This window comes from Rhea americana, unplaced genomic scaffold (genome assembly GCF_003343005.1).
Source record: "Rhea americana isolate MKP2758 unplaced genomic scaffold, rheAme1 scaffold_15, whole genome shotgun sequence".
In the NCBI taxonomy this organism is placed as follows: Eukaryota; Metazoa; Chordata; class Aves; order Rheiformes; family Rheidae; genus Rhea; species Rhea americana.
Window position 1 is genome coordinate 5,919,355 of NW_028185594.1, and position 15,093 is coordinate 5,934,447.

A 15,093-nucleotide genomic window follows, 5' to 3' on the forward strand; every position below is an offset into this window, starting at 1 on the left:
ATGCTGATTGTTTTTTCTGTCTATTTTTACCCCAATATGTCACTGATTGAAATTCAATAGAATAATACGCTCACCCTTATAATGAGGGGCAAAGGCAGTGTAATACTTTAAAAATTGCTATAGGAGCTTGGAAAAGCAGCTCRATAATATAATACCAAAATTAATGCATTTATTTATTTAATTATTTTTAAATTGGCCCTGTTGCATTTTTCCTCCTTTCTGRTTGAAAAGTCATTCCCTTTGCTGGCTTAATAATAATAACTACAAATTATGCCTTTATGTTGTTACAGTTTGATGCGATACACCCAGGGCACAGGTTAGAAACACAGGCTGAGTTATTACATACTGCGGGTAGTGATTTCCTGCAAACTGATTTATGGATACATAATTCTGTGTACTTATAATATGAGACAGGCCGTTTTTAATTTCTGTAACAAAGCGCAGCTGACCCAAGGAAAGTTGCTTGCTCTAGCGTAGGGACGAGACGCCTCTGAAGAGGACGAACAGATGCAGTCGCTGTCACRAGAGCCTGCCGTCTTGCAAGGGGCCCCGTCGGTGGTGGCGGATGGAGGAATGGCTTGGTTATCCTGGGAGCAGGGACTTTATTGAGTGATTCATTGGTCTTTCATTTGGAGTTGTAAAATGAATCAAGAGTGTTGGAGTATTAATGCTAATCTGTAGTTTCCCTTGAGCTTCTGTTGTGCTGGTTAGAATTGCTGTTAGCAAGCGAAACRTTTAAAGAGAAGAGTTTGCGGTGGCGCTCGCTCCGCAGCTAGTGGCGCTTCTGCTGCTCAGCAGCCTCCCGCGTGCACCTCGCACGCTTGTGAGCCCTGAGGCGGGGTCCTAGGTCCCGCTTTTGGGCTGGGACGGCCGCGGCCGCCCGAGGCGCAGCTCCCGCCCAGTGTGTCTCTGCCAGTTCAGGCTTGCTGCAAACCTTTYGGAGGGGTGCATGGGCCCAGGAGAGCTTGCACTGGTGGGCCACTGCCCRTCCCCTCAGCCTTTCTGAAGCTCGTGCGGCGCAGCGCCGTCTGCTGCGCCTGACTTCCCAGGTGTGTGTCCTTGCTGGAGCTGGATGTGGCTTGTGCTGCCGCGCAGTCTGGAGCGGTGCCCACCCAGCGTTCGCAAGCGTGGAGCTGTAGTGTAAGAACTGAGCTTAGCAGGTCTCCAGTTCCCATCCTGACTGCATCTGTCAATCCACAARGAGAGCAAATGTCTGCTTTAACACCTCACCCCGCTATGAGTCGTAGCAGGTTACGTTTGCTTACGCTGTAGAAAATGCAAGTTTTTCATGTTTTGCATCATGGGTTCAGCTGGGTTGCTTGGTCAGCTCTGACAAGCAGTCTGCTTCACAATGCTTGGTAAAGAAAGAATATCCTTTGCAGTCCTTCTTTTCCTCTTTAGCCGTATAACACAGAATTCATTCTCTTTCCTCCCTCTGTATATATTTGGACAGGTATTACTGGTGATTTGTTTTGTAGCTGTCTCCAGAATAATGTTGATGTGAGGAAGAGGATGCTCACGTGAACACCCAAAATGTCCTTGATTTGATCCTGTGACTTAATTTTAGTCCTAGCCGATTAAAATTTTAGGTAAATTGCATTAATCCCTTGTGATCTGCCTACAGATATCCACTGAAGCTATAATTCAGGWACACTCACAATTTCTGAAAGGTGAAATCAGAAGTCTAACCATGGTGGGGGGCAAGGAGTGGTTTGTGAAGGAAGCTAGTGATAGTGTGAAGCATGTTATGGTCCTGTTGGGTTTCATTCAGCTGCAAAAGAGGAATTTGGAAGATGTTCCATTTTAAGAGTTTGATTTTACCATAGTGATGTATTGATGTATCCAGGCTTTCATGAGATGCTTCAGTAACTCCTGTGGAACTATCCAGATTAAAAAAAAAGGTTAAGTGTACATGTGACTGGGGGATGCAGGACGTGGATCTCATTCTGTTTGTGACCAACACATGTCATAGACTATGACGTGTCTTATTTTAAATCCCAGRTGTGGCATTTTTAGAACTACTCTACGGTATGGCTATCTTTGTTTGGGAAGACAGACGAGGCCTTTAGCCTGTAAGTGGATCATCTCCTGGAACAATATAAGYTATATAATATTGAAAAGAGTGTTCCAGATTATCTGTGTTATTTGGGAAAGCAACTTAATTGCCTTTGGGTTTTTTTTTTTTGTGTGTGTGTTCCTGGTTAACACAATTATTGTAGAAGTCTGCGTTAGCCCCAGCCTTGTGTCCATTCAGAAGTTCATGTCTCAGCAGSACGAAATCCCGGGAATAATGTCAGTGCTTTGTATATATTGTTCTTTCAGGTGGTACCTTTAAAACTGAAGGTCAGTAAAGATCCTGTGACAAGTTCCACTAAGTATACAGGTCAGCCAAGATGTAGCTGGTCAAGCTTTCTGTTCAATATATCGTTCTGCTCCCACTTGCTCAGTTGTCGTTCTCTTCTCCAWGGGGGCTGCATTCTAAATGAAGCTAAGTTGAAAGCACTTATAGCAGGATGGCAARTCGTTGGCTTGGCTTGGAATGACAAGAGCGAATTGCAATGGTTTTTATGTTTGAATTTGACACTGAGTTCACAGAAGTAAGTTTGCTACTACTGTTTTCTGGCATTCTTCTGAGTAAAGGGAGTTAGGCAAATTTTAAACTAAGTTACTCTACCTATTGTCTTCTTTCCTATCTTGATTTTGATAARGCAAACAGTAATAATCATTTCTTTAATGACAAATGAAAACATTGCTGAAGCTCAAGCTTAATAAAAGGCATTTTCCAGAGAAGGACAAGACATTCAAGAGCCAACAGCCGGCATGGATAGAGAATGCCTTTTAAAATAGGTTTTGAAAGGCTTTCTTTTGAGAAAACTATTCGGTGTTTATTGTCTTTGATTGACTAGCTGGCCTCGTTCAGCCATTTCAGATAAATTGTTGAGAGCTGTTCTAGTGTATCAGGATTTCTTCAGTCTTCAAGGTTTGAAATCTGTTGAACTTCCCCTCCAAACTACTAATTACCCCCCCCCCCCAAAAAAAAAGTCCCAAAGGATCACTGATAAACGTAAGAGAACTAGACTTGTTGACAGAAGAGTTTTGTGAATTTGTGAAGGATGTACTGGCAGATTTCTTGAGCAATCTCGTCTGCTGTGTTTTATCTCTATGCAGTATTGGGAAGCTCTGGAGCCGTACTAGCTTCATTAATAACACAGGCAGTGCCCTTGCTTATTCTCATCCCCACTCCGAAGTCTCAGATTGTGGCAGAATAAAAGCTCAGTCACACCGGTTAAAGCGATTTCACCGCAGACGCGAGCCGCGCTGTTGGGCGTCAGTGAGAAGAGCTGTAAAGCATGTGCACGTGGAAGGGGCTCCCTGCTGCCAGGGTGTTCTCATCTGTGCATCGCCATTGCATTGGAAAYACCCAGTACTAGATGAGAAGAGGACCTTTGAAGGAGGGAATATTTTGGTACATTCACRTTTTACTGAGGAGTTACTCAGAGACAAGACTGCTAGTATGTTGAGAATAAATTTGCTCAACAAGCTGGCGTCAGCTTCCCAAATGCAGCCCAAGAGTTGCCTGAAATACGKTGTCGGTGCCATCAAGTAAACCACCTGTGAAGTCTGCCGAGGAGCTGGATGGAGACCATGGCTTCTGGCTATTGTTTGGACCAGCTCAGTGTGCTCTGGAAAAAAGATTTCACACGTTATTTTTTCACACCGGCTGAAAAAATGCCGTGATCAGCAGTGCTGTAACACAGAGCAAAGGACTCGCAGCAGGTGTTAACGTGCAGAGGCACAGAGCATTATGGTAGCACCTGTGTTTGTCTAAATCCAGCCAAAACAATTTCCTCTCCAGTTATAGGGGAGGATTTAAAAAAAAAAATCTACCGAACTTCCAGTAGTAGCAGACATTTCCTGTAAAGCARTTTGCATAGCATTTCCCGTGATGCGCTGCGCTGTGTTTTTCTTTAAACTTTCTTAGTTTGGGGACTGGTTTGCTAACTTCGGTGACCCTACTGTCTCTTTGCCTCTCACCAGCATTGCCAGGACCAAGCTGTTGCAGATGGTGTGCTCTCCGAGTGCCGCCTTTAATGGAACGAAAAATAAAGCCTCTTGTAAAATATTACCAATTTAGATGTGACTTATGGGGCACATATGATACTTATTTTTTCAATTATATGAAAACTTGGCGTGGTTAAACATAGGAAGCCAAGGATTCTGTGAAGCTGGTATGGATTTCTGAATTTTTAGGTGATTTTGCTTTAAATTATTATATAGCAGAAGGGGGTGAAGGAAGTCAGCAGCTAAACTGTGTTTTCCCAGCATGTATTTCACTCAGTGGACCCTTGATGCTCATTTCATGACTAATATATGCTGTACTATATGCATTTCTTGTTGTCACCAGAGATAACATTAAGTAAACTATCCCCTTAAGAAAAACAGCTTTTCTTGGCAAGTGGAATATGACTCGAGGAGCCAGCTCTGGAGACATACGGTGCTGTGAATGAGTGCTGTGTGTTACTCTACTGGATCTGAGTCCAGGCACTATTTATACTGCAGCATATTCAGCACCAGATTGTTAAATCTTAATACTGAAACAGTGCATCATTTAAATGTTTTTGTTCTGTTTATGTCCCATTTTCAAGSATTGGATATCAAGCAACACTTAGTAACTTTTTATTTCATTTGGACAAGATCTCTCCTTGCCAGAAGCTTTCTAATCTGCTCTTGAAATCTTAGCCTGTCTGTAGCAGCGTGTTACACTCAGACATTGTACTACTGAAGATGAACCAGGTCTCTTCCAGTTTCTCTCTGTATGTGGTGATCAGATAGCTTGTAGATCAGTATGTCAGTGGCAAATGCAAACATTGAAGCWGTACAGAAAAGGAGTTGTACTAAAATTATCTCCTACTCAACCCACGTAGGAATGAGTTTTTTCCCTATTCCCTAGCATATTCCATATTCCCCATTTCCATATTCCCTGGGTATTTCATTTGCTCATTAGTATTATGTCCTGTCATTGTCCCCATGCAAGGAGCTGTTGTTTTGCTGTTTCAGCTGCATTATTTTATGATCATGTTTGGGAGCTTAGGATAAAAAATGTTTGCCGTTAATTTCAATTTGGTTAAATCCAGTGTTGCTGAAGCACTGAGAGTAGAAAGTGAGGAGAGAGGGTTGAAGTTTTCCCAGCTTCACAGCATCATTCCAGATCGCAAAAGAGGTGTTTTGGAGGTCCTGTTATTACAGAGGAAGTGGTGTTTCTCATGTAGTAGTGTATTTTTGGCAGTAGAGTTTGCAGATGGTCTTTGGGAAGTCCAAAGAGTATATGAGCAGACCTCAAATGGTATCCACTGAAATGGGAGAAAAGATGATGGGTGTCTTGAAGGGTTGCAACGAGAGGACTGACGTGAGCAGAAGAGAGGGGGGAGGGAGCACAAGCAGTAGCTGCAGTCGTGCAGAACGCAGCTGTGCTGCTTTGCTCCCATGCGAGGCGGCAGTGTGGCTTTCTGTGTTTGATGTCTTGCTAGAAGTCATTCTTGGGTATTAGTCGTTGTTTCTGGTGTGAGTGGGGCCTGGGCAAGTGTCTGAACATAAATCATACCTCTGCACCAAAAAGGTTACCATCCAAGTTTAGAGTCTCTGTGCCCATCCAGCAAAGGTTATGAGGTTATGATCCCTAATAAAGAAGGGACAGAAGTGAAAAACGGACTTCGGTGCTCCTCCTGCTCTTTGAGTCAACTTGTTGTTCTTTGCAAAGAAAAGCAACCATCTACCTAGTACAACTTGTAGCTGGGAACGAACTGCTTCATGAGTTTCCAGGACCATTCACACTGGGAATCATACCATGGTTCAGTTGTAACTGTGTGCCGAGACCTACACGTGGAAATATTCTTGTTCAAATTAAAATGATGCATGTATTTTCTGAAAGGTTTTGAAGGCTACAAAATCAAGACTGTAAAGTATTTAAAGCGTGTTCTAACTTAGAAAATGAGGCTTTAGTGGGATGAGGAAAGAGGTGAAGGGAGGAAGCATCCTGTGCTGCTTCAAAGTAATTTAAGAACCAGGAACATGTCAGCAGCTCTCTGCTAGGAATTTAAAATCTGTTCTTACTCTTCTCCATGGTTTGCTTCAAGAGTCAGCATAAAACCTCTTTTCTAGCAAGATTGCAATAAATCTCAAGACAAGTCTTGAATGCCCTGAACAGACAAACTTATCAAAGGGTTTAGTAAACAGTTGATAAAATATAAAGTGGKTTTTTTTTGTGTTTTTTTTCTTCAGGAATAATCAAGCTTGGGAGGTGGAATCCCCTCCCTCTCAGTTATGTGACTGATGCACCAGATGCGACAGTAGCCGACATGCTACAAGATGTCTATCATGTTGTGACATTGAAAATCCAATTACAAAGGTGGGTGTTTCTGAACATCTGTCCTTCTCTATTCTTTGAGCTGCTCCGTCGATCACAGCATTACTACAGAGATTAGCACATCCTGTCTTCATTAATTTCTGGGCTTTTGATGAAATGAAAAGAAAAATGAAGACAACGGTTGGTCACCTGGCAGCTTTTTGGTACATGGTCCAACTGATTTTGTGTTTTCAGAAGCAGCAGTATGGTAGCAGATAGGAGAGAGGTGGGAACTCAAACAATGGTGTAAAGGTCTGAGGCCTTTAAAAGTAGACCTTTCCACAGTCCTTGATTTAGTGGGTCTTCCAGGCCTTACTGTGTCTGAAAAAGAAAATTCTTGCCTTTTGTCAAGGATTGCACTGTGAGAATCCATGTTTTTTGGTACTGGTTGCTGTGATGGGGAGAAGGGGATTTTGTTGACTTCCCTTTTGTCTCCAGTGGTCTTTCCAGCAGAAAGGCAAGAAAATGAGGCAAGGACATTTACTGCAGCTCCACTTGGCCTCTTGAAAATATTTTCCTTCCCTGATTGCTAGTTCTGATCAGCAAAGCAAAAGCTCCTGATGCTTTTACACCAAGCTGCCCTATTCCCCCTGTAGGCACCTTTTTTTGGTCCTTTCTCTTTACTGGCCTTTGAAAGAGGTCTGAGATGGTTACTGATGTGTATGTAGGGAGCGATGGGCAGCCACTGGGAGCCCGTGGCATTCCCCAGGAGCGTTAGTGAGCACTGAGCATATATTGCACAGTCTGCTGTAGTTCTGTGCCCAGACCGGGTCAGGGGAGAGAGGTAAAAATAATGGACAGCCTACAATAATTTGCCCATGGTTCTCTGAAGCTCAGCCTGAACAGGACAGAAGTCTATTTGAAAGAGTATCAGTGTCCTTTGGCAGGTGCTTACCCACCAACTGCTCAGGTCAGTTTGGAARCAGTTGGTGCCTCACTGATGCTAGCCTCCCAAACAGATACATTTCTTTCCTGTTATCTCTGATAGCATTTGAGGCTTCTGGTTCCTGCTAACAGGCCTGTCCTTTAGCTTTATATACCATTATCATCTTTTAGTTATAGTAAACCATTGCAGCATGTGTGTTAGCCTCTAAAGCCTCTAGCCTCTACAAAACCGGAGTGTAGTAACTCATGTCCTCCGCCACATGAGCTACCAGGAGACCATCTAGCCTCTTGTCACATCTGTGTTACCAGAGGCTATCAGCCCAAGATCAAGGTCTCCTTCTTTATCTTCAAAGTGCTGGATGCAGTGTAAATAGAAGCTTGAAACTTTGAGATAAAGATGATCATTGACTACTTGAACTCCTCAAGCACAGCTGAACTTTCAACTTGGAGGGTAAAGCCTGCATAGGCAGAAAGCAGACCTACCTCAGACGTTGATAGCAAAGCGTGCATTAAATCTCTCTAGCGTGAATGACAATGACAGGCTTTCCGTGCTGTGTTGGTGTGCTCCTTGGGTCTGTCCCCAGGTATGTAGACACAGACCATGAGCTTGTTAAATTAAAAGAAGCACATGTCACATGGAGAGGAAGGCTTCACTGGCTATGCAGTTCTTGTAGAATGAAAGTGAAAAAGAACTGCATGGGATAGATCTTGGGCATATGGCTTAATGCATTTCTGAAAGGCTCTCAGATACCTAGTGCCCAGTGATGAGGGCGGTATAAGAACCTGTATAAAATCAGAATAATTTTTCAGACCTACTGCGCAAAGCCTTGCCKCTACACACTGAGGGCCTGTACTGTTTAGTGATTTTGTTCGTGCAACATATGTATTTATTTTTCTATACCAGCCTGGTTACTTTTCTCTGTCTACAGAGGATGTCTTTCTCCAGTCATTTCTGTGGCCTGCTTTACACAGAGCTTCTTTACTGTCTACCAGGCCCCAGAGGAAATGGATATGCACATACATAATAACATCATTAGTAGGATTAGCTGCTATTCCTGGTGTGTACTGTCATTCTTCTGGTTGAACTACCTCTCTCCTGTGTCAGGCTTGATGGGGGAGGAGGGAGGAGGGAGACACACCTTGAAGGACTAGTTGAGTAGGGAACTCTAGAGTGGTGTTGGTTGCTCAAAGGTCTGGGGCTCTGGTATACAAGGAGGAAGTATCTGCACAGGTGATGTTTCTATCTACTTTTTGCTTTTTATTTTAACAGTTGTTCAAAGTTGGAAGACTTGCCAGCAGAGCAGTGGAACCACGCCACAGTTCGCAATGCCTTAAAGGAACTGCTCAAAGAGATGAATCAGAGCACACTAGCCAAAGAATGCCCTCTCTCCCAGGTCAGTGTTTTCAGCAGGCTTAGGGAAGGCCAGGTTTACGAGATCCAGAGTTCGTATTTGTTCAGTAAAGTGCTTAGTCTAACAATTCCAGAAATATTGAACTCTTTTCTTGTTCCGTTTAGAAAGGAGAAATGCTAATTAATAAGAAAAAGAATGTACTGTGTTTTATTTGTGGGTCACCAGTTAAAAATTATAAATGAATTGGTTGATTTTTATCCTGCTGGTCAGAGGGACGTAAATTCTTCATCTAGACCTTTATCTACACATTTTGCAATAGCATTGCAGATCCTAAAATACAAAATTACAGAGACTCCCTCCCACCAGCAGAGGCCTACCTTCCCCACTGCTCCCCATGGGTAGCTCTTACCAGTCTGACTGTGGTAAAATGTATGCATTTGCAACGGTAGTGCCCTAATTTCAGGAGAAAAGTGACTAGAATGTATATGTAATTATGTTTAAAAAAGAACAAAACATAGTCTCATTCTTCCTGACTGCTTTTTGAACAGCAGTGATGTATCTAAGACATGAGGAGGTTCCTACTGATATTATGAGCTCTATTTGTATTTCAGATTCTTATAGCAAGAGATTCATAAATTTTTTATGACTGGGGCCTCTTTGCCTCTCTCAAAACCCAAACACCTCAGCACCCAGACCTAGTAACTTTACTAGAAGCAGGAAATCTGTTGCCTTTCAAAACTAGTAGAATCTTAGGTTAATCTGTCTATTCTGTCCTTAAAAAGCCCAAATCTCAGTAACCCCTACTTGATAAAAATCCATTGCTTTTGCTGACCCATATTCAAAATTTGTTCTTCTGTTGCTGCCTGTATTGCATTCTAATGCATGATCCAAAGACTCTGTGTACCAGATAAATTTTTTCAGTTGTAACCGGGACAAATTTGTCACTCTATTTTACAACTCCAGAGAAGGCACAGGGCTGCAGAGGTGTGATGCAGAGCAGAATTTRGGTCTTTGCAATTGGTATGTATCACTTTCCAGCAGAAAATATTTGTCATCTTCCTTGATCATGTTAGGTCTGCAGAACTAGTAGGAATGGGAAGACCATGTAAGGAAAAGCCTTATTTATTTGCCTTACTTACTGAAGGAATACTGGTGACTTTAGATGCGCATAGAGCATAGGTGTGTTAAACAAGAAAGTATTTTTCTTTTCACACAGTTTAAGTGTAATTTCTGTAAATAGGATTTTCTATGGAATCTGGTCAGCTAATGATGATTGCAGCATGTGGCTGTCTCTGCCCAGTCTTCTTCAATATCCAGTGTAACTAAACTACGAATCATTTCATGTGCAGACATTCATTTGTTGTCTAGGCCTTCCCCTTCCCCCCTCCAGTTCCAAAGCCACCGGGTGGAAATGCGGCACTTGGTTTACTCCTTCCATAACCTCAGTCTGAAACGTATTAGCAAGATCACTGATGGCTGGTCTGTAGGAGCAAGAATCCTTGCCCTGGTAGTTATTTAGTGGACGAAGCTAAAGGGACATTATTCCACAGAAAATTGCACTTGCTTATTACTTTTAAGCACAAGTACAAGTGACATTTGCTGAGCAGAGACTAACTCCCGRATCAGGACTGTAAGAATGCAGCTGCTATCATTACTATTTTTATTATTATTATTAATTGTTGTAAAAAGTTTCGGTTGCTTTTGTTTTGGCTCACAGAATGCAAAAGATACAATGGAAGGTTGTATAGGAGCTGTCTATTACCATCATCTGAATATGCCTCTAATACAATTCCTTCTCCCAAATCAGTTTTAAAAAAATATCGTGCCAAATGTGAAATGTCATTACAACCCCCTTGTGGTTAATATATTATTGACAGCAGCAAATTACAGAGTGGTCTCTTAGGAGTTGAACTGCAGAGTAAATGTTGCTGTTTATTAATGTGTTCGCAGTGCATCAAGTACAGAAGTAGAGGGGCAGCGYGGGGAGCTCCTGCTCCCGCCAGCACCCGTGCTCCAGCGTCTGCTCTCGGTGCAGGAGCTCTCCCTGCAGCCCAGATGGGCCTTCTGATTGCCACTAATGGGAAATGCAATCATTCACTTTGATTTAAAATTGTTCTGTTTTTTCTACTAGGTGTATTATGTGGCTGCAGCTTAGCTGCCCTCAGCATAAGGCTGCTGTTCAAACAAATAAATCCCAGTTAACCAAGCTGGSGGTGGCTGGTGGAGAGGGGAAGTGTGCATGGGGGAAGGAAATCCAATTATTTCAGCATTTCCATCTTTGCATAGAGCCCTCTATCTTTCCTATGTGGTGTGTAACTCATCTCAACATTACCCATGCATTTTTGTCTCCTTGTTGGAGCAAGATTTCTTGGGGTAAGGCCATTCCCCATATTTTCCTCCTTGAACTTACTGCACTGGATTTTCTTTACGTGGATATTCCTCAGRTGCTGGTGTGGGCAGCTTTCATCCATGTGGCTGTCATGGCCACATGCATAGTAAACATATCTGCTACTCAGTGTAATCTGTTCCTTCCTTACATATTTTCCTGGGAAAAATATACATTATTTAGAAATTTACGACTACTTAATGGTTTTTCTTACCAGTTTCTTCTGAAGAAGTATTTGTTTTCTAGAGACTTATCAAGACTTCTAACAGAAATGCCCTTGGGATTCCTTTTAGTTTAATAGTGAGGGATATTTTTCTTTATAGTTTGAAAGTTATTACAGATTTTTCCCCAACCCCATCTCTTGCCAAGCAATTGCTGAGAATCTGTCCTAGGATTTTTCACCAGTGGTGGAAATTTCTCTTTCAGTTTATTATTTAGTTTAAACTTGGCTTTCTCAAATAAAGATTAATGGGTTAATTTAGTCTGTGATATTTAATAGGCCCCCAATTTCACTAATGCTAATTTATTGTAGAGCTAGAGGATTTTGGAAAAACTAATGGAAAAATGAAATTGTTATATACACAGAGCTAAACATTTTTTCCACCCTCCCTAGATGGAGAAAATTTAACTAAAGTGATGCTAGAAAACACAAGGTAGCTCAACTTTGTAAAAAAATTTTCTTCGGCAGAGGCTATCCCTGCTGTGCTTACTGCTGCTTGGTAAAGTGACTTCGAACAAGGGAGGATTTATGGGGAAGGAATTGTTGCTGACTACCACAATGCTAGGTTTATGTCTCAAATTATTGATTTTAATTAGAAAATTGAATCTCAGTTTTAGAAATTAAAGTGGCCCTGTAGAAAGGCTCTTACTTCATAGCTTTCAGAATCTACTGCAGTGCGCCATAGTGGCATTCAAGTAGAAAAGTTAAAGTGAAAAGCCAGAAGAACCTCTTTACTGAAAGTGAAATTATGTTTTGAAACTAATCTGTGTCATCCAGTTGTTGTAGGAATAACAAGTGTCTCTCTAAAGCCAGTTTTGCCCACATTTTTTTTCCAAGTCCACAGAACTCGTGAGTTCAGAAACAGCTGGCGTCCTGTGGTGTTGCAGTGCTCTGGGTAGAAGGCTGGATAAATCTGGAGGAGGGAGGGGGTGTTTTTGTTTTTAATTGGGTAAGCCAGTGTGTAAGCCTTGCAGCTTTACCGAAATGGCTGAGATCCCATTTTGCCCAAGTGCCCGCAGMGGCGTGTGGGCCAGGGCTTGAACCTGCGATAAATGCCCACTCCAGGCGGGAGAGCTCGCTAATTCTCACGTCTCGGCCGCTGGGCGGAAAGGTCCTACGGCGTGCCGCTGCGTTTTCTGAGCTTTGATGCAAGTGAGGAAGGAGAGCCTAAGAGAAGTATCATTTCTGGAGGAGGTGCAGTGGCTCCTGCGTCTTCATGGTGTTTRACTGTATTTCTGTGCTTGAATTTGTACGCATGCTGGGAGCGGTATGGCCCTGGAAGGTTTAAGGGGCTGGAAAGGAAGGCAAGCTATTGGTAAAAAGGTCCTTCCTCTACAGGATGGACAAAGGGAGGGGAAAAAAAAGAAAGGAAAAACTACCAGTAGCCAGACTCTTTCCCACCTGGTGGGCAGAAGCATCCCAGGTATAAAATATCATTCATATCAATATCAGRGGCTGCAAAGTAGCTCTGCTCCTCRCTGCTTCCCTCGGTGTGTGCAAGAGTTGCTCACGGGAAGCCACAAAGAGCAGATAGAGGGCTGGTAGTTAAGCAAGTGAAGTTTCAGCTTTGTTGAGCTGTTGCAGGTTTTGGTTGCTCTGTAGTGTAGTATGTGTAGAATCATAGAATCAGTAAGGTTGGAAGGGACCTCTGGAGATCATCTAGTCCAACCTCCCTGCTCAGCAGGGTCACCTAGAGCATGTTAGACAGGGTTGCATCCAGGMRGGCCTTGAAGATCTCCRGAGAAGGAGAAAGTAGTTCCCTTCGCTGAATAGYGCTGTTAATTTCTCTTTTGGGTGATTTTTCACGCAAGTGCTAATCACACGTTTCTATAAATTATATTAATTTAACTCATTTGCCTAACTGTTGTTCTGCAGTGAGTAGCACGGATGTTCTCCCGTTCTTGGCTGGGTGGCCTTGCTGCATTTGGAAGCAGAACAGAGACATCTGAAAAGCATTATTTGGATTATGCATGCTGAAGCATCTAATCTTACCTTTAGGATGTGGTCCCTAACTCATGCCTGATCTCGCCCGGGTGCTGCGAGCGTGTGCTCCCCGGCATGGCGCCGCCCGTTGTTGTGCAATGGGAGCCCAGGTTTGGTGGTATCACAAGTACAAATTACAGTGGAAGAAAAACCCAACCTGAGCTATAGACCTCAGTCTAGGTTCATGCTGCATCTTTTTTGCTTTATTAGTGAACCAGAATAATTATGCCTGGGGGTATAAAATGGAGAATAACATTTTGTGTACTCATCGGACACTACTTTTGGTTCTGAAGTCACAGATGGATGATCAGTGTATGTTTGCATTGTTGTTCACTTTCCCTGGAAGATTTTTAATTGTGCAAGTTATTTTAAAACACTTCTGTATTTCTTTCTTTATTTCCAGAGTATGATTTCATCCATTGTAAATAGCACATACTATGCCAATGTGTCAGCAACCAAGTGCCAGGAGTTTGGGAGATGGTACAAAAAGTACAAGAAGATTAAAGGTAAATTGATTTATTTTTGTTACTTTCCAAGTTCTTGAACTTCTGCTGACAGTTTGAGATTATTTGCTTTAAGTAAAAGTGCTAATTAGCCTTAATGATATTAGTGAATATGTCTGCAAAGAGGGCACAGTCACAGCACATCTGAAATTAAATTTGGTACTTYGCAATCAAGGCTCATGTGAAAACACAGACCACTTAAAACATACTTGCAATATCCCATTTAGCTGTGCTGAAAGATGAATTGTATTGTGAATTAAACTAAAACATTTTGGAAAATATAGTCGCTCAAGACTTAAAAGTTAAATTGCTATGTAACTTACCTTAGTTGTATTTTATTCATGAAAGCTAAAAGCTTCTTCCAAAGTTATCTGTGCCCATGCTCTCTGTTTGAAATACTGCAAAGTGTCGAGGCATTCCTGCCATGTGCTGTCATGCGGCATCTGGATACTGATGGAGCATTTAATACCTGGTTGTTACGAGAARTTGCTAAATACATGTTGCTGCACCCACTGAGGGTTCAGCTGAAAATAGCTGTTGTTTCTATTACTTCTACAGTGGGGTTGTATTAGTGGCTTAGCGGTGAGTGCCCAAGGCAGTAAAATTATTCTGTGCAAGTTCTGCATCCTGGTCTCGCCACTGAAATGTCTGCTTACCTTSCAGTAGTGCACGAGGTGATGGGACAAGCATCCGTCATGCCTAGTTTGTTCTTTTATTCATCTTTTCCTTTGGGAAGGGGCTTGAGTGTATACGGGACCWTTATTTTGCTAGGTTTTTGTTTGAAAGTACATGCGCTTTGAGCAGAAGTTTTGGCATAGTCCAGATTTTCTCCAKCGAGTTCTGCGATACCAGTTGGCTCCTCTGTGCACGCCTTTCCTCCCCCCAAATGGCCATTGCCCTTGCAAATGAGCTTTACCAGCCGACAGCTTTTTTCATGGCCTGTCTTGCTGTRACACCACTGACGGAGAGATTCATGGTCTAAAAGAGGCATTAGCTATTTTCTCCTTTCTGCCTGTGATCCTTTCAGCATCTAGGCAGATCATACCAGGATTCACAAGCATTATGCAGAGATATGGCAATGTCCTCTCCTTGAGAAGCTGTTGTATTTTTAGTCACATGAAGATTAGCATCTTTCAAAGAGTTTGCAGTCTCTCTTAAAAAGCTGGGCTACATGAGACATGAAAGGTTGCTTGTTTACTTGCCACAGGACAGACCAGTGATCTGCATGAGAGTAGCACGAAGAGGCTGCTTCTCGAGGGAGGAACGCAGGGAACAAACCTGCATAAAATGTGAGAACAAGCCTGGAGGCCACTGGGTGTCTTCTGCTGCGTGTGGCTCGCAGGAGCTGCAGGGTGGCATGT

The 15,093-nt window shown here is 42.6% G+C and overlaps 1 protein-coding gene across 1 annotated transcript in view; it reads left to right on the plus strand.

The window, feature by feature from the left end:
- The window catches only part of SATB2 (SATB homeobox 2), a 125,317-nt gene that overhangs the window by 45,409 nt on the left and 64,815 nt on the right, over nucleotides 1-15,093 (plus strand). The window contains exons 3-5 of the mRNA XM_085299557.1: nucleotides 6,280-6,406; nucleotides 8,559-8,682; nucleotides 13,633-13,735. Coding sequence (XP_085155683.1) covers nucleotides 6,280-6,406; nucleotides 8,559-8,682; nucleotides 13,633-13,735 — 354 coding nt within the window. The remainder of the gene's footprint in view (nucleotides 1-6,279; nucleotides 6,407-8,558; nucleotides 8,683-13,632; nucleotides 13,736-15,093) is intronic.